Below are 26,498 nucleotides of genomic sequence, written 5' to 3'. Positions count from 1 at the left end.
ACGAGCCTCATCACTGCCTTTTCCAAAATAACCTTCCCTCAGGGAGAAAATGGGATGTAATAATCCTTATTCCAAGCCACGGCACCATTGAACTGCTAAGTAAACACATTATCCAAATCCACTATTTTGCCATTTCACTGAGAACATTTCCAGTTGTATCAGAGCCCTAAAGTGCATAACTAGACTGCCAAGGGAAGGCAGTACTGTATGCAACTGGCAAAGGGGGGGGAGGGGGGGTCAAGGGTACTTACATCATGCATGGCGTCCAGCAGCTTGGTCAGCTGGAAGAAGCGCTGCCAGGTTTGGCCGGAGTTGTTGGTTGCTTTTCCCACCGAACGCCGGAGCTCTTTAATGTAATTAACCCTCATCTCCTCGAACGCCGCCTGGTTCTTCAGACCCTCTTTGGGAACTGGGAATCAGACAAATCATTACGTCATTGATATGGATGCAATGACTGTACAACAATTATTTGAAACGATTTAAATTTTAATGACCCAATACTAGCAATGAGGACTAAACAGTGCAGACTTCTCTACTTAAACCTGTTAGCCGTTTTGACATGACTGCAGGGGACTTTGTACTGAACAGCCAAGCCTGCGATTCCATTAGACATATACAGGAAGAAATATTCGCCTAATGTGTCTCTATTGTGCTCTATCTGGGCTACGCTGAGAGCTGCTGAATGCTTTTCAGATAATTAATGGTGTTATCACAATAAATATTCAGTGGGCTGTAGGGTTGGTTTTAAAAAACAGCAATCTGAAGAGCAAGTTAATGTTCAATTTGTCATCTGTGGTTGTATTTTAAAACAGTGAGGGCAATGTGTTAAAGTAATGATCAGGACTGTTGGGTGACAGTGTTGGTTTTCTTTATATTACTTCTGTATTCGTTATAAAAGTAGTCAAAAACAGGGGTCTTTTAAATAGTAAAAGTCAATCCCACATTAGAAAAACGTAGTTATCCACATTTTCACTCATAAACATAAGACAACTCACACATAGAGTTTTATTTTTTTTAGAAAACACAAGTATTACAAATAGATGCCTGAAGTAATTTAAAATGGGCTCATCTTGTAATTGTGGCTCCAACTCCACTGTTTACAATACTGCTGCTACTGTAATCAGTAATGGCCAACAAACTGTATATAAAAGATGGAAACAGGCATAAAGATGGACATAGCTACCATGAACCATCCGGTGGTTTGTGAAGACTCAATTTGAGGTTAGCGTTTTCACTATTGCCATTTTAGCTTCAAAAAACATATGTGATGAGGAGGGGTGGATGTGACTGTGAAACCTCCAGCTCATTGGCTGCTGACTTGTCAATCACATGCTGTTAGCCAACGTGAAAGTTTCTAAACCTGCATTCTTCTTAATGACCAGTAGGGGGCAACTCCACTAGCTGCAAAGAGATTCCCCGCTCCTCCGCTCCCAGTCACCGTGACCTCAGTAAGCACTTTTGTGCTGACATCAATCACTAGTTTTAAGTGTTACTGAGTAAAACATGGAGATCACTTTGTAAATGATGATAGCCAGTAGAGTGAAAAAGGAGGATAAAGTAAGGTACTCTTCACCGTGTGAATGACGAGTCATCAGCCATTGAGCATGCAGTTTCACAGTCAGATCCACCCCCGTGTGATGGGTGGTTTCTCAAAAGCTACGATGGTGATAGGAAAAAAAAGCTCATCTTGAGGTTGTAAAAACAGCTTTAGTAATCAGCGGTTGACACGACAACATCCGTCTTTCACATGCAACTCATTTTGTCCCCCCCCCCCGCAAAAAAACCAATCCAATGTTGGTCGGGTTGTGGTTTTTACAGCATTCATTCTTAGCTGTTTGAGAATTCTTGAAAACACCAAAAGGGAAGTTGTTTTTTTGTTTTTAACCATTCATAGTAACTCCGCTCAAAACAAAGCACATTACTAATTAACTGTGACTGTTTTCCTGTCTCGCATGTTTCTGAATTGATTTTCCTGTCGTGCTGAAACATTTGACGCATTTTAAAAATGTCTGGAACATGCGTGTTAAATATGATTTGCAGGTAATGGGCTAAGCCATGCACATCCCGCGGTATGTTCCTTTAATGTGCAACTGTGTTAAGGGTAATTAGAGGTGCTTAGTGAATTATGCTCTGAAACCCACACAGTAGCCTGTTTTTGCACATTTTTCCTGTGCTGTTGACCTGAGCCTATTTAGCAACTCATTACAACCACTTTCACCATTTCAAGTAGTAATTAGTTTCCATGTGTAGCAGCTGGTTCATGAAGGATGACAGATATAGTGAAAGGCATTGATTCAAAGTTATCTCAGAAACAGTGAGAGCAGAAAAGGAAACAATGGTGCTTATGTAATTTAAAGGGTCTAATAATTTTGTTAGCCAAACCTAATTTATTAAGCGCAACGTTCGGCGCCCGGAGCTATTAAATAACTCATTCTCATAATAATGACTTGGATTGTGGCACTTAGAGTTAAAAACTGGTCTATTAGAAATCTAGATAATAATGAAAAAAAAAAAACCCCACAGTAATTACACCACGAAGATCCATTTAAACATCTACAGTATCATTTTGTCTCACTCCGTCTTCCCACCTGTGCAAAGGATCATGTCATGGATACATAAAAAAAAGCAGTACATCCTGGGGTTTTAGAAAACGAGCTATTCAGTTCAATTCAATTTGATTTATATAGCACCAAATCACAACAGCAGTTGCCTCAAGGCCTTCCCAGCTAAAATGATTTGAATACAATCTGAGATGAACAAAAACAACACAACATATTTCACTGTGCCATTACTTATTTAACACAAGTAAGCAAAAACTACAAAAGCGGTGTGCGCAATACTGAGTACAACCCATGACTCAACAATTTGTAGAAGCATCTTAAGCAGCAATAACTTGAAGTCCCACCACAGGACTGTTATCAGGGTTGAGGTCCGGACTTGGACACCTTGATCTGCTGCATGACCCAGTCTAGGCCAACCTATAGCTGTTGGACAGATGGCCTCATATTTGACTCTAGAATACTTATACTACAGGAGAACAACTATAAGGTGCTCGGGACCTATGGATCCAAAACAAGCCCAAATCATCACTCCTCCACTACCGTGCTTGACAGTTGGCATGAGGTGTTTGTGCTGATGGTTTCACCAAATGTTGCACAGTGGACGTTGGCCAAACATCTCTACTTTAGTCTTGTCTGTCCAAATGACACCGTTTGAGAAACCTTGTGGTTTGTTTGGATGCAACCTTGGAAACCTAAGCTGTTCTGCTTATTTTTTTCTTATTCACATGACTGTATGCATGCCTGCTAAACCTCTTAAATAACATTCTGCTGCTGCCATACAAAGACACATCTCACCTCTCAAAGCTTAAAAATCAGGTGTGCTCTTTGAGGCAACATCTTTAGTTTTCCTAAAGCCAAAATCAAAAAATGATGCTTTACAACACAGTAAGGCCTCAAATGAATACAACATAAAAGCTGCTGGAAGGTCGAGTGTGTTTTGAAAATGACACGTTGATTTTGATATTTCTAAAATATGTCAGTATTAATGGTGCCTTCGCAGATGTGCAAGTTACACATGGTAAGGGCAATAATTAACTCTGTTCCACCATCACTGGCTTTTGAACTACACAGTCATTCATAAACCAGATGGTTCATCTCCTGTTTAGCCTGGAGGATGCAGCATCTGTTATTTTCACAAAGAATTAAACAATTTTTTATATCAAACCAAATGACAGTTTTCTGTTTCACTTCAGTCCTTCTTAATTTAGCTCAGGACCAGAAATGAAGTGTTTCTGGATCTTTATATAAATATACATGTGTGTGTGTTTTCTTTTACATGATGGGTTTTGTGAATGCACAGACAAAAATATGTTGCTTAGGTCATACAGTGATTTCTGCTACAGAATTATGTGTTTCTAATACACTGGTGACTAAGGGCTCAGAGATCATGGCCATTTAATACCGGTTGTCATCTTTGTCACTTGCATATAGAGATTTATTCAGTTTCTTTTAATCGTTTTACAATATTATGCACTGTAAATGACATCCCCCCCAAATTCTTTACAATTTTTATTTTGAAAAATTGTATTTTTTAACTACATGACCACACAGTCTTTACACACTGGTGAACCCCTCATTATCTGAAACACTGTCAGCCTCTCAGAACGGCTCTTTTTTCCTACCAAATCTTGTTAATGACCTGTTGCTAGTTAATAATTACCTAATTACCTACTGAAACATGTTCAATAGGAACACGTTGCTGGCCTCAAGCTCCAAGCATCTTATATGAACTTTAGCAACAACGATCAGCTGATAGGGCTTGTTTGAATTCTGCAGAGTGAACAGCCACAGGCAAAGCCGGCATCTTGTCAGGCAAAATTGCAGGTTTTTTAAAACAGATCTTTGAGAGTATGTATTTTGGTGTGTGTGTGCTCCTTCTTGTCTCTTTCTATGTAATTCTTTTCATCATACTTTTAGGTACAATCACCTCCAGAAAACAGATTGTACCCTGGTGCTGTGATTTCTGTGCTGATTTCATGGCTGACATGATGAGAATGTGCTAAAACCCTTGGTCGCATTTGGACCTTTTGTTTTTCTCCCACTGACCCACATACACCCTGATTAGAAACTGACCTGGCATTCAGGGGCGGCACCATGACCGGCCCTGAAATAGGGCATTTATACCACTATAAATGATGTCAAATTGATTTTTGCTGCAGGTCGAGAGCACCTTCAACTGGGCTGCATTTCTTTTTTGGGAGTTAAGACGCTGCACCGTGTGCACCGCAACCACCGAACAGCTCTTTTTCTTAATGTGTTTCAAAGGAAGCAGCGCATATCTAATGCCGAGAGAAGATGCTCTTAGCATGCGTTTCGCCAAACTACGTGCAGCTTCCTGCTCTCGGTAGCTACATGCCTAACTGACAGGGTGGCTCTTAGTTTTGATTTACTTCCTGATAGTAACCAAGTTTGCAGCTAGTCCTGATTATGACTGCAATATAAAGCAGGTGAAAGTGCTGAATGACAATAAATATTTATTAAAAGATTATGCAACAGAAAAATAACCAGCTGCAATAAAAGGAACACAGTACTTGACACAGTATTTGAGATTGTAACCACTTCAGCTCCGCACACACACACACACACACACACACACACACACACACACACACACACACACACACACACACACACACACACACACACACACACTTGTCCCATCTGGAATGAGGCTCCGGAGCCATTTTGGAGAGAAGCAAGATGACGGTTTGGAAAGGAAACAAATGACTGAGATCATCAACTTTATCTACATCTTTGTAGAGGTGAGGAGCATAACCGGTTCAAGCAGGCCGCTGCTACTGTACTGAATCCAAACAGGGTCATGAGACACCGCGGGCTGACTGAAACCTTAGCCAAGGTCACAGAGGAATAACAGCCCTTGTCTCTTTTCCCTTTATCCCTTTTCGCATGTCTGTTTCACTCGTTTATTCTCTCTCCATGCAGCGCACACATTCCCTTTTGCAAAGCAGCCTAAAGGCACTCGCAAACTAGGTGACTATGTAGTACTTGCTCAGCTGACAAGTTCTGACACCTCCTCTGTAAACATTTCTCCCGCTACTCCTTCCACAAGGCCCGAGTATTATATCTGAATGATGGTAACTAAGTGAGCCTCCTACAGCGCCTCAGAAAATCCTGCAATAGACTGCTCCTTTTTTTGAAATTACCCACAAGTGCTCTGCCAAACCTCCGTACAGTACAGACATGAAAGACGAAGCATTGAATGATTATTTTCTTCCCTCCCCTTCCCTCATTTTTGAATGTTATATTTTGACTAAATCCAATAACTGCAGCAGACTAAGCTAACTGTGAAGCATCTTAAATTCCCTGTTTTGATTCTGCATCCCACTTTCTTTTATCCACACCCTCGCTTTCAAAATTCTAGCCCGGGTTTCAAGGAAGTGGAGAAAAATAGCAGGTCTTGGAGCAATGCCTGGTGCTTGACTGGCCTTTATTAAGTACAGCAGGGCTCTCTGGAAAACCTCCAGAGGACCAGTGAGGAGAGGGAGAGGGAGGCCGCGGCAACAGAAGGACTAGCTCCGCCATCCCACCACTCCCTTTGTCTTCGCTTTCTTTCTCCCCATAGCTGTGCACCTGTCTCTTTCTCACCAACCCTTGCTCCGTCAACTCCAAAGAGTGTTTTCACTCTTTAAATCGAACTTTCCCGTCTTTGGTTTCTCATTCTCTCCGCATCGCCTTGCTCCTTCTTCTCTTCTGACATCCACATTGTTAAAGTCCAGTTAGAGCTCTCCTTCTTTCAGAGTTCATATTCAGAGAAACGCTTTCACATTTGTTCTTCCATATGTCGCTGAGCTATAGAGCCAAAATCGGCCTTCCTCTGCTACATCGCAGTACAGTGCATGTTTAAAATACTTGTAGACTTCCCTTCCCTTCCATTCAATACTTAAAAAAAACACTTTAATGAAATTCAAAGTATTCACTACTCGCTTAACTAAGTATATAAGTATATAAGTATATTAAATAGAGTATAGATGCTTAAAATGATGCTGCAGCTGCCAGTTTACAGTTGGTGCAAAGCACGGCAGCAAGGCCACTCATAAACACTCATAAACAGAGTACTCCAGAACTAAATCGGCTACCCAATTGTGACAGAATCTAATTTAAGGACATATCGATTTCTTGGAAATCGCTGCATAATATCTTTCTGCTTTATATTTCAGAACTCTTAACCTCTTATTCTGCACCCAGGCTGTCAGATCAGAGAATCAGGAGCTGTCACAGTTTCCACACTCAGGGCTTAAAGCTCGAGCTCAACTGATATTAGCTATGTGCATATCTAAAAAATTAAATAAGTTAAAGAAAAAGGAGTCAAGTCAAGGCAACGGAAAGACACGTTTAAAACATGTTAAACATATCTTCATATATGTCATGCTATAAAGTATGTGTACACAATCGTGACACAAATATAGCAACAGCAATTAGAAGTGAAACACAAACAAAACTAGAGTTGTTGCTCATGCTCACAGATGTCTGGTTTTTTATATATATATATATATATATATATATATATATATATATATATCGTTTGTGTTGTGCTAGATAAAGAGATGGGAGAAACAAAGTTGAACCATGTTATGAGGGTTGATGTTGCATAATTTGCACCCTGCAACTTCCCTGTTGGCAACAAATGTTTTCAACAAACCCAACAATCAGCTGGTCTGGGACGGGCATAAAACGGTCATCCACGTCTTGTTGTGGCAATAAAACAAGATTATTTTTAAACTGAACTCTCACATTATCTTAGCAAGGACTCATAAATAACTGGGAAATCTGTTTATGCTTAGCGATTTAAAAACAACACATATCTGTATCGATATAACTTAAAAATGTTAAGACAATAAGTCGATAAGACTTAAAGGCTCTACTTAAAGCATTCAAAGTGCTCAATCAGCCCTTCAGTTTCAAAAATCAAACTTTGTCTCGCGTCATAGCCTGCTTTTGTATAACACATTATGGTCTATCTAGTGTAAATGTTCTCATTTTGTTGTTTCTAATTTTTGTAACTTCTGCCAGCCACCTAACTCCAGTTTTAAAAGGTGCTATAGAAATACAGTTTAGTAATATTAGCATTCCCGCTGGATCAAAATTATTCGGTACAACCTGAAGAAATGTGGGCTACACTTTCTTTGCGCTATTGACATTTGCTGTGTCCCTGCTGTGTAAAGAGAGAAGTCATTACAGGCACCAAAGCTTCCTTGTATTTCAGAAAAAACCCAAGCACTGAAAATATGAATATAAAATGTACAACTTTATCAGGATTTCTAAGTATTTTAGTAGATGTACTTAATTGAAAGTTTTTGAAAAAGTTTTCATTTAAATAAATAAATTTGTCCAGTAAAAATAAAAATAAAAACCCGCCAAGTTTTTTATATGGAAACATGAGATTGCTCACTACAGCCTTTCTGTGCCCTTCTGAATGTGGCACATCTATCGACACCCTACACAGACAAATGCAAGACTGCATCAGGTCTCTGGTGTGATTTAAAGCTTTGTGTTTACCTTTTCATTAATTCTAGTGTGTGTGTGTGTGTGTGTGTGTGTGTGTGTGTGTGTGTGTGTGTGTGTGTGTGTGTGTGTGTGTGTGGACAGTAACGTTTTGATAGACTGCTACCATTGACTTGACCACAGCCACTCACTCTGTTGTCATAGTGAAAAGAAAAAACAGAGGCTACTTTTGGTTTCCAGTTGAGCAACTTGGTCCAACGTATCTTCTCTGTGAGGCTGTAGTGGTGGTGTGTGTGAGGTGGTATCACAGTGAGACCCTCAGTACTGAGCGGCACGAGTGTTAATCCTTGGCAAAAAACAACAACAAAAAAAGCAGCAACGGACAATAAACCAGAGCACAACCGAGAAATGACACCATCTCTCTTTCATTTTGCATACATTGCATTTTGCCACAGGTGCCTGCAACACCAAGTCTATTTTTCACACTCTTTGTCTCTGTTGAAGAATTACTAAGAATTGAACCGTGGGCGCCAGGAAGGCAGATACTGCCAACGGTGTCTCGAAGGTGTGTGGTGAAACTGAACAGACAACACCTCATCGCCACGTTTCCTTTGTGAGATGGCAACCTTTTTGGTTAAGAAGAAGCAGTTTGACTCAGGCTGTAGCAATCCACATCATGACACCTTTAATTGTGATCCTAAAGTTAGCGAGGGGGGATTTATATCGCAACAATGACATACGCTGACTGTTCTTAGTCTGATTCTGCTAAAGCTACACTCACTATCCTTAAATATGAGGGAGGTTTTTTTAGGTCACAACATAAAATGAAAACAAAGAGATTTGGGATTTGTCCATCTGTATTATATAACGCTGTTGAAAGCACCAACGAAACAGTGCAGTACAAAGAAAGTGTTAGATGCCCGTCAGCATTCCCGGGTTCACAAAACATCGGATTCATCTCATCTGGGCACTTTTGGCATCAGCGGAAATGTTGGGAGCCGGGACCCTACGGTTTGAATGCTGAGTCACGCACATGAAATGTGGCAGGTGTTGCGAGGTACTAGGAAGGTCCGAAGTGGTTCTGAACAGGCTCGATTATTAGTGTGGAGTCTATGATAGCCAGGTGTGTAAGTGGAGAATAAATAAGAGCCGTGCAGGTTTCCAGTCCACTGCTTACCTGTGCTGAGAAGCAGGAGGACCTTCATGGAGAGGAACTCGTCGTAGGTTAGCTGCAGTCGCACAAACTCCTGGCTCACCTGCCTCATGCCCAGACACAGGTCGTACATGGCCGACTGCTGCATGCGCTCCCTGAAGAGAGACAGGCAGAAAAAAAAAGAAATTAATAACTAGCAACTGTGTCGGTGTTCTGTTACACTCCTTTCCCCAGTACAGGCTCACATTTATTCTCAGTTCATTCACTGGTTATTTTCTATTTATTTATTTATTTATTTTTGTCGATACTAACTCACTAACAGGCTTCCTCGCTCTGTTCCTACCAAAACTAGTTCAGTCCAGTGAAACAGTGTTTCCACACAGTGCAGAGGAGGATCCTTCCAGTCTGGGCTAAGACCAGAATACCAAATCCCCCCAGATTGCAGATTGCAGAGCGCTGCGTACGGTCTCACAGCACAGATGCACCAGTTTTCCAAAGCTGCGGCAGACTACAGCAGACCCCGTATCTAACCCCAATCCCCATAAAAAAAAAAAAACACATTTGAAAAATTGTGTGTAATTCCAAACACATCCATGTTGGCAGAAATAGCACACATAAACATATGTTAAGTACGCATGTGCATGCTTACCAATCAGCATCAGTGCCTGTGCACCAGAGTGTCAAAAATACACCAGTTGCGTTGATTTGTCTCACTCCCCTTCTCTTTCACACACATTTTATCGCTAAAATCATCTTGGGTATGTTACACAACTCTCTCTCTCACACTCACACACACACACACACACACACACACACACACACACACACACACACACACACACACACACACACACACACACACACAAAGAAACGGGACAAAAAAACAGGAAAGCAAGAAACACTAGAAGAGATAAAGCACAAGCCAATCAGAAACACTCTCTGCAGATGCCACAGATTCTCTGGCTTTGGATGCCACTTCACTCTGCTATAAATCACCACCGCATCAGGACTACAGTAATTAAATGCAAGTGGTGCGCCTTGACTTGAAAGAGGTTGGACTTTTAACCACAATGCAGTGACACCACATCATTACACAGGCAGCGCGGGCGGAGACTTATTCTGATAACAACTACATGTAATATTATGTAGAGGGGACCGGGAGCAGCCGATTGGAAATGGGTGCATAATATTCCCATTAAAGCACAAAAAAAAAAGACACGCAACGCCTTTACAGTATTTACTGTGCAGCTGTCGGCTTCGCTAAGTAACTGATAAACTGTGACGTCTGAGCACGCCCGCTTCCCCGCTGTGCAGTGCCGTGTATGTGAGCAGTTTCGCAAAGTGCGGTGTAATATCATTTGATACAACTTTGGGCTGGAGTTTCTAAAGTCTCCACACGTTTTCTCTATCGCTACCTCTCTCTCTCTCGCGCTCACTCACTCCCTTCCTGAAATCAATTTTGCTGAATCACTGCCCAAAATGAGCGCCTGGTGTTGGGGAAGGAAGAAGCAGAAGAAGAAGAAGAAGAAGGAGGAGAAAAAAGAAGACAGCAGCAATCTCTCTCCTTCCCTCTCGCTTTCCAATTTCTCTGTATCTCTGTGTGTCTGTCTTCTTCTCACTCGGTTTCCTTTTCTTTCTCTGTTTCTAAGGCAAAAAAGGAAGAAGCACAAGACTGAGGAGAAAGGAGAGTTCAGAGTCTCCTTCAGCTGCGAGAAGCTCCCAAAAAGCTCACAAGAGAAGGACAAAGGAATCATTTAGAATTGAAATGAAATCACAATTAGTGTTCTCTTTTTTCAAACTCTCAAATATCAATGTCAACATAATTCCTCAAAAACTTTGTTAATATAATTTAAAAGTTCACAAAAGGGTCTTTGCAGATGCATCACAAGGGCTCATTGGGAGGACGCTTATATGTGTTTGATTGACAGCTGAGCAGCCACGGGATCAGTGGCACAGTTTAAATAACGCTGTACCACTGGCTACAGTTTTACACACTAAGGATGCACAATGAGTCGTGAACACTTGATAACAAAGAATAAAGAGAAGTTTAGATCAGCTGTTTGACTTTAGGTATGTTTTTGAGCAGTTAAACTGTTCGCCCGTGTTCAAAATTTAAATTCAAATGAAAGTAGTAAGTTAGATAAATAGAAAGGAAACCAAAAATATAATATGGTAATGGATGGATTATAAAGCACTGTTTTACTCTATCTGAGATGTGCTTTATGCGACATGCCACAGTTATCCATTCACACAAGCACTTTTTAAATTTTATCTAAGTGCTTTATATCGAACATTCACACTCTGAAGAACAGATCAGGAGCAACACGGGTAACTCAGCATTTTGCCCAAAGACACTTTATCATGCAGACTGGAGCAACCAGGTACTGAACCACCAACCTTCTATGCTCTACCTCCCGAGCCACAGCCACCTCATACATTAACAGCTATAAGCAGAATAATTTTTATAAATCTATGATGCATGCAGTTTCCACATTTTTACAAAGTAAAAGCAACTGTTTGCACTCTATAATTATAATGTTTGAATCTAGGGCAAGTGATGTGATCTGACTCGGGAATTTACTGATAATAATGGACAAAATTTGACAGATGTACATAGCTTTTAATGTAAAATGAACATCCATGCTTGCTGTATTTAGACTCAATTGCAGACAGCTAAGTGAGGGGACAGGGTGCTCAATAAACGCTTTAATGCCCTAGGCCAATAAGCACTTTGTTGCTATAGAAACAAGTGGACACCGTCCTCTGCCCTGAAGACTGACCGGAGCTCGAAAAGTTATGGACAAACTGTGTACCCATATTTGACCTCAAAACAACAACAAACACGCACACACACCTTCGCTCAGAAAGAATCAACGGGGATGGCAGTGACATCCAGGCTGCCCTGATAGAGCAGCAAGCATGTGACCAACATCCAGGCCACCACCAACAGCCAGTCTACATCTCCTCTGCTCTGTCAAGCTTAATACCAGGCGCATCTGTCAAAGGGAAAGGCTGCTGTATAGAAACCAACACAGCAACTGCAAAGTATATATATGTATGTATATATATATATGCATATTTATATATAAATGATTAATAATCATTCATTATACTCGTGCTATTCGTTTTTTTTAAACATCTTTTCTCTGTGTTAGGACTTATTCAGAGCTGAATGTGTCACATGAACCATTCGGTTTCTATCACAGCGTAAGATTTTCCCCCTAAAACTGATTTCAAAGTAGGAAACACAATTCCTAACCTACTGTGTCTCATTTGTCGCTAAATGAAACTCAGGATGTGAGCTAAGCACACAGTGATACAACATGCAGGTCCCAAAAAAAGGGGCTTTTACTGTAGCTGTGTTGCACGAAAGAGTTTGTGCTCCTATTTGGTTGTTTGTGTCTCTGTATTTATTTATTTGGGACAAACTGACCCAGTGACATTGACTTATACAAGCTATTAGTTGGGAGCTTTTAAAGCAGCCTCTGACTGAACATGCTCCTCTACAGCAGGCTGCCTAGAGAAGTTACCGTTCTCCCCTTTGATTAATTCTACAACATTCAATTCATCAATGGCCACGCACTGCAGCTCCAATCAGAAAATATATATATATAGCATATATATAGCATACGTTTCCTTTCTGCCTGCTCCCCTGCTCAAACATATTAACACAGATCAACTGGGCTATTGACTGCTCTTGCCAGGCTTTGATGGTCTGTGCCTGATGCAATTAAAGGACCATCAGAAAGTACAAACGTGTTTTCTTGTAAAGTGCCAGAAATCTGGCGCGAGATTATGACCTCGTTTAAAGTACATCCTGACTTCCTGAGAGGGAAGTCATTACCACAAAACCTCATTGTGGCCTTTTAGTAGCTTTTGGGTGGCTTAATAAAACGCTTAAAATAGCACAGACCCAAAATGCACTGCTTACTTCCTTATGTTTATGCATAAATTAGCATTTCATGAGTGGCTAAAAATAGAACCAGCCACTAATAGTGTAAGCCTGGCTGTTCACTCAATTACTATATCGACTAATTAACTACTCTAAAAACCAAATTGTGCTTTTTCATGTCTTTAATAGATGACTGAAATGGTTGATAAAGGGCATATCTCCTCACTGCCTTTAGTCTCAGTACTGCTACCTGCTAACTGTTACGACCAATACGATCTAATAACATGAGAGCCATGCGTGCGTTACATTGCAGATATGGAAGTGTGGACCTACTCGTTAAAGATGAGGTCAGGGGCAAAGTAGAGCATCTGTCCATTGGTGTGTTTGTAGGAGCGCCAGCTGAGGCAAAAGGAGGACAGACACATCCATGAGTACTGGATCAGGGTGATTTGGTCCTCAATGGGCAGGCTCCGGAAACCTAGCGCACATGAACACATGCACAGCAGACAGAGACAACGTCACGTTTTAAATGCAGCAAGGAACACTGAGTTAACGCATTTGGACTTAAGCAGCAACTTAAAGAGGCCTTTATCTAGCCTGGCACGTGTGTGTGTGCGCGTGCGTGTGTTTACTCATGTCTATGCATTAAGCGGCGTGTATCTGTGCTACAGCGAGCAGTTTTGTGCCCGTTTTTTATTTAGACATGATAACCACTGGGAAGTATTCACCCATTCTTGTTTCATGCAAATCCCACAAGGCCTCCAGATATTGGCATGCCATCTACGGAGCTCCAAAAATAGACTCAAATAGGAAACTTGCCAAACTCTCAATCAAACTCAGGCAAGGAACCCCTCCTTATCCGAAACACACAGGCCAACTAAGGACACCCAAGTGACTTATCAGGGCTTAGAGACTATTTCAGTCTATATGCGTGTCAATCTGCCAAAAACAATGATTTGTATGAAAACATTTGTGGGAAAGGTATGTCAAATGCCTGGCTGTCAACACCGTTTAGTCAGTTTATATCACGTTATGAGGGTCTTCTCTAAACTGTTACATCTGATCTGTGTGTGTGTGTGTGTGTGTGTGTGTGTGTGTTTTTACAGGTTGCTTTAAAGTTAACATCAGAAAAGTATATGTGCTTAATGACTGACATAACAAGAGACTGGGCACATTGCTGTTACTGACATTGCTGGCCCGTGTTGCCTTGCGTGTCACTCTGCCACATCCAAATGTAAACTGAATGCCGGCAGGGGGCATATCTGAAAGTCGAAGGTGCTCATTTTGACCCTTCTGTCTGGCTTCTATTTATATGTCCGGATATGGCAAGCAGACACCGTGGAGGTATCAAATATTTGCAATACAGCAAATTAAACAGGCTCAAAGAGCTACCTGTGAGGCATCTTTCATTATGTCTGCCACTGACTGGAATTTTAGGGGAACGTGTTTATTCCTTCTCAAACATTATTTTCTCTCAGCTTCCCGTAATCTGGTGTATATGAAAAAATTAATGAGAAAGCTGTTCACATAACAACTGGCAACACTGATGTAAATTAGTTTTGTTTTTTTTTCTTCTATAAGAAATCCTAATCTTGATTTTATTAAATGGTAAAATAGGATTCATCTCTAATCTTGTTGAAGCACCGCAGAATTATTTCCTGACCTAATATTTAAAATCAAAATTGGGTGCTCTGACAAAACTGGCAGTGTTTTATCCGAAAAAGATCAAAAGTGAAGATGTTGGCGTGTTATCTTCATTAAAACCCCTCTTCATAATTACGATATAGAGTCCCCTCTGATTTATTAGGCTGGTATTTTTACCAGCTTACCACTTTTTTTGATTCAGCCATAAATAAAACTGAATATCAATTCTTTTGTTAGCAGTAAACTATAAGGCCATGCACATATAACCTACTTCTCTTACACATGTCTTTAGGACTGCTTCCACTCTTTTCCAACATTCCTAAACATTTCTAGCAAACATTCCTAAACAGCACTTAGGCTTCAGCCCTCTTGCACTAATGGTCACTAACCTGGAAGTACTTTGGCCCATTTCACCATGCGTACCATCTGCTTTCCAGCCAGGCGGTTGAGACTGGATAGCAGGTGGTCAGTGGTGTCAGGCTGTGAGTTGTCATAGCCAGAGTACACTTCTTCGGGCTCAATCAGCTCCAACACGCTGCAGATGGAGGGCGGCAGAAAAGGTGTGACCACCCCAGGCCTGTGGGGCACCAGGGCATTGGCAGCACTGGCATTCAGCTCCTTCTCTGAGGACAGGTAGCCTCCAGCGCCACCTGTAGCAGTTTGGCCATCCTTAGAGCCCTGCAGGTCCTCGCTGACTCCCTTCAGCTTCAACTTCTTGGATTTCCGTGCTGCGGGGTACAAAAGAGCCTTTACTAACAGTGTTAATGGTGGTATTTTTTCTATTTATGTGTCTATCTATGGGTATAAATAATATGCAAATGCAACAAGATGTACTACTTAAGTCAAACATTTATGTCTGCTGTGCTGCTATCACATAAAAAGTGTTTGTTCAAGTTCCTGTTTACTCACACAATCATATAGGTTTTTGGAAGGTAGTAAACATTAAGATGCAATACAGTCACCTACACTGGACTGTAAACCAGCTAATTACTAGTTATAACATTATAAGTTGTCAATACTATCATATAAGTGTTATTCTAATTTCCTTTTAAAATCAAGTCAGTAATTTAACAGAGCCTGCTTCTGCCGGAGCTTTCTTCTGGCTTAAACTGAGGTTTTCATTTCCACTGTCGCCAAGTTCTTGCTCATCTCATCTCGGGTCATCTGATTCTTGGCATTTTCTCTTTGTTCTCTTAAAACTCTAACATATTTTGGCACATAAGCCTTCATAACTTCTCTCCTCATGGAGCTTTTTAAACAACAGATATAAGCATGTTTAATTTTACCCCTTTCTGCCATGTCTAGGGTGTAAAGTCTCATAGTATATCAAAAATCAACCATTTGTGGGAGCATTGCTGGTAAATACTTACAACTGAAACTTAACTAGAGCCAATCAAAATGTGGGACGTTGTCTGACGAAGGACAGGGTATGAAAATTATGTGCGGTCCCACATAAGGTGGGACATCTGGCCATCCTACTGCTGGTATAAAAAGTTCCTGACAGGCACTCTTGCTATGCCAGTGTGACTTCTCTTCAGATACTCCAACTTCCTCCCAAAGCCAGGTTTGTTTGGTTAACTGGTAACTCTAAATTAACTGTAGGTGTGAATTTGAGCATGAACGCAATCTATCACAAGGCTGACATAAAAAGACAGCCTTTCACCCCGTGACAGGTGGCATAGGCTCCAGCCCAGCCCTCATGCTTTTGTTGCTATAACCACCTTATCTCCATGTATTGCGGTTTCATTGTGTATCATACATCACAGTTCTGATGACGAGCCTAATTGCATTGCCATTAGCCAGATAGACAATAATGATGGCTAGGATTAGCTTTCTGCGAACGCAGTTGTAATACCTTGAAATGTAACACTTTCCTTCTGGGGAAGTAATTCCCCCAGACCCTCGTAGTAAAGGCAGGTTTTTACCTTCCTTATTCTTTCTCCATTTTCATCCCTTAAGTATTAAAGTGTAATGTGTTTATAGAGATCAGTTGAGCCTGAATTTTGCTTTCTAATACTGTCTCATTGTCAGGATTTTAATTTTTAATACAGAGCTTCTAACCAATAAAGGACATCTGACCAGTAACCATGTGATGTTAACTCCTTGGGCCATTTGTGTGACAATGTAAATATTACATGTGTGACAATCATGGTGACGATGTAGGATCAAGAGAACAAGACCCGAGTCACGCAGGACTAGAGACCAGTCTGCAACCATCTGTCAACCACCATTTGTGAGTGAAAAATTAGTATTTCCCAACAGGTTGTGAGCGGTTGCTGGAAGTTGTTGGCAAAAAAAAGTATAAAGTCCCAATCACACAGGCCTATAGAGTGGTCAATGACCCCCTGGCAACCACCTGTTGTTAGGAAAAAAGGTATTCCCCAAGATGTTGGCAAGGACTTGGCAAGGACTGTTGTGGTTGCTAGTACATTGCTGCGGTTGCTCAGCATTTTTCCTAATATTAAAGACAACCGTGGCAAAGTGCTAGCAACCAAAGCAATCAAAAAATAGTTTTTCATTGTAGGGCAAGGGTGGGGAACTCCAGGCCTCCTGGAGGTTTTAGATATGATCCTGGGTCAACACACCTGAATCAAATGATAAGTTCATCACCAGGCCTCTAGAGAACTTGGAGACATGCTGAGAAGGTAATTTAACCATTTAAATCAGCAGTGTTGCATCAAGGATGTATCTAAAACCTGCAGAACACTGGCCATTGAGGCCTGGAGTTTCCCAACCCCTGGTAGGACCTTCTCTGCAACCAATTTCACTTAGCCAGAGTGGGACAACTTCACCTACTTCCAAGGCGCATGGAAAAGATGACATGAAGACTCCAGCGACACTTAATGTATTTGCGAACAACTTTTTTGGGTGACCAATGCGTTTCGGCTTGTGGCCTGCATCAGGGTCTGGACTTAGCCAGGGCCACCAACTTCCAGGAACCTATACTTGTCAGTCCGGGGGATACATGTTTCCTTAGCAACCAATGATTGTATCACGTCCAATATGGCAGACAACTCTTGAGGAATGTGTGCATGATCTCGTGTGGGAAACCTAAATAGCAGCGTTTTATTTGCTCCAAAATGTCAGCGTCTTTACACACTTTCTTCATCGCTCCAGCTTAAACTAACACGCGAGTCTTTGTGATGATAATTGGAAACGGAAAGTACAGTAAAAGCCTTCTGTTTTCTTTTAGAACAAAAACCCTCACGCTGTTAAATTATTCCCTCAAATATAAATGAAGCATTTCAGTTCCACTGATCTCATCGTGCATTAGACAGCAATGCTTCACCACATAATTACAACATCCTTCCTCATCATTAGGGAACCAGACAAAAAAGTCTATCTATTTTTTAATTTCAACTTGCAAAATGCACCTTTTTTTCCCCTGCAGGAATTACTCTTTCATTATATATCATACTTCTCTAATCGCTCTGTCATAGATGTTAATCAACAGCTCCAAACATGCTCATAGATAACCCCACGAGCAATACCCGACAATGTGTCACGTGTAAATGTGCAGACACGCCGGTTTAACAGCAAACAAGTTTTAATGTAAGCATACATGGCTTGAAGGAAACAGCATCTTTTTGAGAGAATCGAGAGAGAGCTTCAAGGGTTGTGTGAAAAACAGGTCGTCCCTAATCAGCTCCCGCATCTGTTCTTTTTATATGTTTTAGCCAGAGTTGTTTTAACCCATAATAACTGACAGAACTGGTTTATTAGCATGTAAACTACATTAACTACATTTTAAAATCAACACCCCAGCAGGTTTTCTCTGACCAGGCAATGTCCTCACCTTTTGTACGGAGTCCATGTTTGCATCCCTGATAATAAGTATATTTGTGCAGCTTACGTGGTTTTTATTTTGCTTTTCGATATCTTACTTTATTCCGTCCTCACAATCAAATTTATCAGTGCATCACTGGAGCTGCACTACATTTACGACTCCGATGCTGATTCAAATCGGCAGCTCCGAGTGCGCTCACAGCTGGAGTTAAAAAGCGCCTTTAAGACTTTAAACCAGCTTCATAGTAGCCTTAATAACAGTAAAATGTTGGTTTCAGTAAAGCCGGCTAACCCAGAGTTCGATTTGCATCATGATGCCAGCCCCAGGTCTCTTGTAGCTGATGCTCTGCCAGCACCAGAAAAATGAAAAAGACTGCTGTCCTTTACGAAACATGAAATTGTTTTTCCTTAATGTTAGCTTTCAGGCAAACTTCACTAAAACGGTTTTAAATGCAGCAGCTTTCTTTACTGGTCATCACAACAGAATTGGGGACAAACGATGATATGTATATTCCAAACTATGTATGCTTAAGGTGACAATTGTTTGCTTTTAAACTGATGTCTTGCTATACTCGCATGCGATAACATTGCTGGTTTTACAACTGTTGCCTGTGGTGAGGCCTGAGGTGCATTATCAGAGGGTAACCATAACTATAACATCTGACTGGAGTCAGACACTGTAACCGTTTTGTTTCTTGTAGTTTTATGTGCTCTGGTCTGATCTCATCTGTGTCTAAATTTTACATGACAGATTCAATAAACTCGAGTAATGTACTTAAACCTAGAAATTTGTGTCTATTGTCTTGTTGTGCTACATTTCATCAGACACCAACACAGCTGCTTCTGACATATTAGAACACACCTTCATCCTTGCACCCACCTATCTACTCCTATTAGCCGGTGAGGTTGCTTATTACTGACACGTTCGCCTCTTCTCAGTGCATAAAAAATGTGTTTGCTTTCAGATAATATGTAAAAAAAAAACAGTCGGCTTTTGCATTTCTTATCACAATTATAACTGTTTTTTGTTACAGCACACAGATTTTTCTTATCAGTGCATGCAGTGTAATATTTACAGACACCATTGTAAACTATTGAGTGTTTACAATATTCCAATTCATATCAAGCCTCTTTCTTTTACTCAGACTACTAATTACATGGAGAAAAGGATATTGTTTGCTAACGTTAGCAGCTAACGCTCCACCTTTTTTTTGATTCCTGAGTTCACTTGCTAGACGTAACTGCATGCTGTTACTTCAAGCTAGTTTTCCTGGCTGCCTATTGTTCTTAGCAATAACGAGTTCTCTTTCAAAGCTGTTTTTACCAGTAACATATAAGGCACACGCAGACATACCCAAAAACAGTATAAAACACGGTTCTAGCTTCCGGTTGGAAAAGTGAGCGCCTTCAACCTGCACTTTACCCGAAGCCCACCACATGGCGATAGTTGTGATTTCAAAGAGCCTTCCCGTACTATAGTTCACTGTAAGAAAATAGCTTTCTGACTTGACCTCTGTAAACATTTTTCTGCTCATTCTGGGTTCATGCTGAATGAAATATTACATCTATTTTGTAAATCCAGGTCATACTATGTTTCAAAAAGAGGATTTGCCACAATAAGCTCATTTGCTTGTGATTAACAAGCCATTAGCCAATTAACAACTGGTTTTACAGAAAGACCCGCCTCTCCTCACCACTGTCTGTTTTTTTCTTCTTTTTATTCCAAACCAAGACGAGGACGGTGAAATTGCTAATCTCGGGGCATCAATCGAGACTATAAAAATCAATGCTGTCTACAACGACACTTCACAAAACTGTTGGGGTTACCACAGCAGGTAGTTCCCCTATGTTTCATTTGACAGATTTTTTTCCCTCTTCCTGACTCCTTCCTGATTTCTGTCTCATCCTGGGATCAAACCAGAGCTTCACTTGTTGCCAAATGTATAAACCACTGTTGAGCTACATAAAGCTGTTGCTACTCTTTAGCTAATAAATAAATGTCTATAAGCTAAATTTTCAGTGGTATTACAGGTTTGTTTTAACGATAATAAATATTACATATTTGATACAGTTACCAAATTTGCTACTTCTTTGTGCTCTCCACTCTCACTAGGTTGGTGTAATTTGCATGAGCTGCTTTAAATTCATGTAGCTAGTCCATTACTTTTTTCTTAAAGTTCTTTAAAATGATGCTAATTTGTTGTTTTTTATAGTTGCTTTCTACATATTTGCACTTACTGTAGCTGTGGGCTGAACTGACTAACTCGGTGGTGCCTGTACGATAGAGCATGATTAAGGGGTTATCCATCTGTGGTCTGATTTATCTGCTCGAATCACTGCAACTCATCCTTCACTCATGATTCTGATAATGTTGCTTCTGGTCAACTCTGCCTCTTTCACACGGAGATGCTCCAAGTTAAAAGAATCAGCCGATAACTAGCTTAATGTTGCCAGGACAACCAGTGGTAGCCAAAGTGAAGGCAGATGACTTCCAGATCGAACATGCGTCATGGTACAGATCCCATGTCTCTTGTAAATGATGCTATAGCGGCAGTAGGAATAAATATTCATAAAAGGGACTACTTACACTTTACACAGCATGAAATAATATTATCATATTTGTTGGCTGGAAGGCAAACTTCACAAAACAAATAAACAAAAATAAAATTCTGATATTAAAAGAGCATTACAAAAATATGTCTATTATTAAGTTTTGGGAACATGTCAGCTTTCTTTACTGGTCTTCACAGCATACAGTAATTAGGTATAAACAACTGAAGTCTCTTTCAATGGATTACGCTGCTGCTACTCAGAAATACACTTGCTGGCAACCTTAAGTTTTATTTATTTGTGACTCATGGTCATACGATGCTTTTCAACACCTCGTAGAAATACTGAAAGAAGAGAGCGAAGAGAGTGTTCAAGCTGTTCAAACTACTTCAAGCTATGAGTGCTGATACATGTGGCTAATTACTGGAGGGTATCTGTAATCAGACTACTTTTTTGGTGCCATTTTCCAGTCCCATGTGTGCTGAACTCGCTGTGCTGAAGGGCAGTGTTTAATGTGACTAACACTTTATAATACTGTGGCTTCTATCTCACTCTGGTATTCTGCTTTAAAATCCAGCTTCACCCCTGCATCCACCTATAGACTTATTATCCTCGTATACCCGGTTCTTCACAGACAGTGAACATTGTGTTTGCTCTCAGACCATTATAATACACACCAAAACAAAGTGGGCTCTGTTCCTATAATACACTAGCAACTCACTATTACATCCATTTCATATTGTTTTGTTGCCTGAAATATATAGAGGCAAATTAAATTGTCTGTGGAAAAGTAAGCTTCCAGAAGTTTATAGGACAGAAAATGGATCTTAAAATCCTTTTCCGAAATTGATTTTTCTAATCAGTGTCTGTTTATGTGAGTTTTGTTATACTGTGAGTTGTACCTCTTCAAATCATAGGCCTTATAACAAAATAGGTCGTACTCTCATTTAAAACGTTTGGCATTTCACTCTTATTCTGAGGAGTTCAATTCAAGTGGCCATTCTTATGGTGTAATTCTGAAGGTTAACATTTTTATACCATCAAAAGTTATCGTATTATAAAAATCCCTTTAAAAAAAAGAGTATAATAAGAGCTAGAATTTCTTTTACATGGCTTCAGTAGTAGTTGGTGAATATTCAATTGTTTAGTAAACCTAAAACTATTTATCCTATTTTTAAGGTGCTTTTTACAATATCCAATATGCCTTTATGCATATATTTCATTGTTTATCTAGTAAATTGCTAAAATCCTAAAATGTGTCTGTACAATTTTAAGCAGAGTATTTTTTTTATGTGTTTACATTTGTGGTGAAATTCACTTCCCTTTGGGAGCGTAGAATTGGAAACCATTTGTAATTTCAATCTCTCTAATGGAGTGAAAATCTATCAAGTGTGCTTTTAGCTTTGCGCGTTCCACTGTGACCCTGAATTGGAATATGCCTGTGGCAAAAAAAATGAATACATTTCACTTAAAAGAATAAATAAATAAATAAAACACAAATTTTCCCCGCTAACATACAGTGTCATACTTCCTTATAACACAATGCTGCAACTTGTCTGCAGGCTTCTTTTTTTTTTTAGCTTGTACTGTATATAGTATTGTTGAGCTACACCTGCTGTAGATGCATTATGCATATTATATTCAGACACATAATATAAACACAAACATCCTCTGACTCAGCATCCCAGGGCCTCTTGTGACTATATACGGATCTACATTTATAATTTCCATGAAGCAAACAGAGGCTGACTTAAATGCCACATCTGAGACAAGTGACCGGGCAAATGTGTAATGAGGATGTGACTCCTTACCTCCTAGGTTCATCCCAGCCTGGAGACACTTCCGTACACGACACGCTGGACAGTTTTTCCTTCGGATCTTGTCAATGATGCAGTCGTTTCTCCCAGCGCACAGGTAGTTATGCTGACCTACAGGGAGACAAGACCCTGTCAGTTTGATGATGACAATCCTGAAGCTTGACACAGAATAATAGTGATATTTTCAAAGTTTTGGAGAAAACAGGTTTTTTTTTTTTGTCTGTTTTTGTTTTTTCTTAGAAGAAAAAAAAGCGAAGCAGGAGATAGAAGCCGCTTACTTATAGAGGTAGGATAATAGTTCTGAACATTTTCCAGGAAATATACAACCAATTACATGAATGGCAGGAAATGTTTCATTGTAATGTCAGATCTCTGTGAGCCACTGTAATGTAGGTCATCAAGGTAAGCTGTAAAAAAAATGTGTGGCAATATCGGTTTTCACGACTGTGAAAATGATTAAAATTGTGATTATTCCGCTCTCACCTATGACTAATAGTGCATTAGACAGTAAATAGCATGAGAGTTTTTAGAATTCGCCGGAGCCAGGACTCTGACTGCAGCTAGACTATTCCTGACAGTGATGCTAACATGGCGAGAATCCCTCCTGCCTCCTGCCTAGCCCTGAGCTAAACCCAATGATCTCCCATTTCAGAGAGCTTCCTTCCGCTCCACTAGCTCTTCACTGTACAGCTCCGCTCTCCTCCTCCACTCTTCTCCTTCGCTACGCCTGCGTCTCCATCCCTCCTTTTCCACACGTCCGCCAGCCTCAGAGCGCCATACGCCCACACACAGACAGGCTCATGCACATGCACACATACAGTCATTCACTCTCACTATCTCACATGCGCACACATGCACATACAGCCAAAGCTGCTCCACTTGGCAATTTCAAAAAATAAAATAAATAAATAATGCAAATCTTGTATCTGATTCCACAAAGAAATAAACACACACACACACACACATACACAGGGACTGAAATCACAACCCAACCCGGGTGGAGTGGTACAGTGTGCCATTGTGACCCTAATGACCTAAGTATAAGGCTTAGCTCCCTCAGGGCTTATGTTAAAACTGTGTGTCCCTCCCACAAACACATACATGGTTGCGCGCATGCAAATGCTTGCATGTCTATGCATATTGCTCCGTATTTTCCCTTGCACGTTTGTTGTCAGTTGTTTGTTTCTCTCAAAGTACGCAAAATTTCTGTCGTGGATTGCAATGCTTTTAGTACGGGAGCTCGCCGTGTGGCGTTCACATGCAGTTTATCTCCAGCGACAATGCTACTGTGCATTGCATTTTGTTGCACCTACAGTACAGTATCTGTATTTGTGTGTAGGACTGAGTAGAAGTTGTTTTCTGAGCTAGCGGGAGTAGTGCGCAGTGTGTCTGTCTGGCTGCTGCCAAAAGCCAAGGAACCGAGCTGCAGGAGGAGAGGCAGCAGCTGTAGCCCCACCACTATTTCTGGCTAAATCACATGACCGTTACATAAGCCCATTTTTCTTGCTCTAAAAAACAGTAAACTGCGACACAGGATACACAACGCAGCCATCCCATTCCCTGCACCCCCCCCCCATCCTCATCCACACACACACACACACACACACATGTTTACAGTATACACAATCACACATTTGCGCCTCTTTAGGCCAGACCGAAAGGCAGTTCCGAAACTCTGGAGTCCTCGTGTCAACTGTTTGGCTCATTCCTGTGAATCTTGTTAATAATTGTTAGAGTGAAACACACTTTAAGAGCCAGCCAAAGTCGCAGTCCGATGGTGGATACGTGTGCAACTTTGTGTGTGAGTTTGTGTGTAGGTGTGTGTGTGTCAAGCATGAGAATTTATTTATGCACACTGTGCATGCGCTCACATATACTCGCGCAACATGTTTATCTTTTAAATTACCTCTTGATTCGTGCAGAATGAAGAGGAAACTCCCATAATAAAAACTGAGAAATATTAAATATTTAGAAAATACGAATGTAAGGACCAATGCATTACTAGGAAATTCTTCTAAGAAGGAAATTTTCTTTCCAATTGACCTACAGCACTCTGGCCACTCAGGAAGCTACAGTTCGGCTGCTCTCGAAAGCGAAAATCAGCTTCAGGCCTTTGCTAAAATACAACCTTTAACCTGACATATTTAAATAGCCAATAAACACAAGTGGTCAGACCCCTGTTTGTGACAATAACCTCACAAATACAGATGCAGACGCACATGGATAACGGCACCGAAGAACACTTGCCAGTGGACGCACACTTCTTCACTGGGTACCGTTGCTGTGGACTTAACTAAAGAACGCAATCGTGGACGACAGTAATTTAATTATTGACCAGCAAAGCATTTGGCCAAATCTGTGATCACGGTTCATTGGTGTTTATGCAACCTATCATTACACAGATACCAAAATAGCAAACACAAAAAAAAAAAACGAACAAAAAAAACAGAGATGTAATTGTTGTCACCAGTGAGCCAGCAGTATGCAAATCACTGCCTTGCAATGGCATCGCTACTCCGCTTCTTTGGACAGCACACAAACAGCTGTGTTGGATGAGGCTTTACACAATTAGGTTTGTGCTCTTATTTAAAACTACTAAATCTATGATGCCAAGTGGTCCCAGCTTTTAGGCATTTTTTTCTTGCAATATAACTATGTGAAAACTTTCTGTCATCTAAGGCATGTTTTGAAAATAATTCTCTGCAAATTGATAAGTATCCTGATCGCCTCTGCAAAGGATGAAGACATTCTTGCATAATTGTGGTGGTATACCTATTTTTAATGAAGAGAGCAGCATATCTGCAGCAGCACTTTCTAACGTAACGCCACTCCCTTAGTGCTGTATCTTTAAAAAGAAAAAAAGAAAAAACAATTACCAGTGAAGACAGTGATAAAGCCCATCAGATTGGCGGCCCTTATTTGGTTGAGCACAAAAGGTGTAACCCACATTGAAGTCACAGAACAAAGGTATCGCCAGGGAGTAGGAAGAGATGGAGGTCAGATTATATCCGCTGGGGAGACATGCAGGTCAGCCTAGGCCAGAGGAACTGATGGCATGGAGGAAGTAGTGCGAGTTATATCATCACACAAGCACCAAAACATATGGTGTAGTTGTTAGTGCCACAACAGGCTTTATAGGACAGTAGACAGTGTTATGTATGTTGTTTTTATTGCTAAAATGAGGCATTAAATAGAACATAGTGAACAACCACTTAAACAAGAATATAATATGTCTGCAGTGCAAGATGTTGTTCAAGTGCACAATTTTAATATAAAAAATAATTTGTAGCCCTCATGTATTGTTTATGTATATGAATATTCCTAAAAGAATGCATAATTTAACAGTATTTAATAGTGTAATAAGATATCCCTTCTAATATCATTACAGGTCTATTTGCAATCGGGGCGACACACATGCTTAGAGTAAGTCATTTTTACCCCGAGCCGTACACCTGAATTTCTTTCCTCTTGTGCCTCCGGTTGTGTCTTTGCTATGCAGTTTCTGATTAAAGGATGTGTGATGTGGGGAAGGTGAGATCGGGACAACACTGACTCCAGCCGTCGTTACATGAGCTCCTTCACACACAACCTGAAGCATTCACCGAGGAGGCACTGCAGGGAGGCCTTTCTCC

General features: G+C 40.6%; 1 protein-coding gene across 2 annotated transcripts in view; it reads right to left on the bottom strand.

The window, feature by feature from the left end:
- Window positions 1-26,498, bottom strand: part of nr3c2 (nuclear receptor subfamily 3, group C, member 2) — a 91,528-nt gene that overhangs the window by 4,880 nt on the left and 60,150 nt on the right. For both annotated transcript variants that reach the window (XM_085459003.1, XM_085459004.1), the window contains 5 exons: window positions 22,861-22,977; window positions 15,103-15,441; window positions 13,403-13,547; window positions 9,202-9,332; window positions 252-409 (listed from right to left, as the gene is read on the bottom strand). In XM_085459003.1, the coding sequence (XP_085315129.1) occupies window positions 252-409; window positions 9,202-9,332; window positions 13,403-13,547; window positions 15,103-15,441; window positions 22,861-22,977 (890 nt within the window). The remainder of the gene's footprint in view (window positions 1-251; window positions 410-9,201; window positions 9,333-13,402; window positions 13,548-15,102; window positions 15,442-22,860; window positions 22,978-26,498) is intronic.

The sequence above is a fragment of the Copadichromis virginalis genome, linkage group LG6 (assembly GCF_057382275.1).
Source record: "Copadichromis virginalis isolate Kocher_CV1m ecotype Utaka linkage group LG6, C_Virginalis_male_GT1.1, whole genome shotgun sequence".
Classification (NCBI taxonomy): domain Eukaryota; kingdom Metazoa; phylum Chordata; class Actinopteri; order Cichliformes; family Cichlidae; genus Copadichromis; species Copadichromis virginalis.
This window is presented reverse-complemented; position numbering and strand designations above follow the sequence as displayed.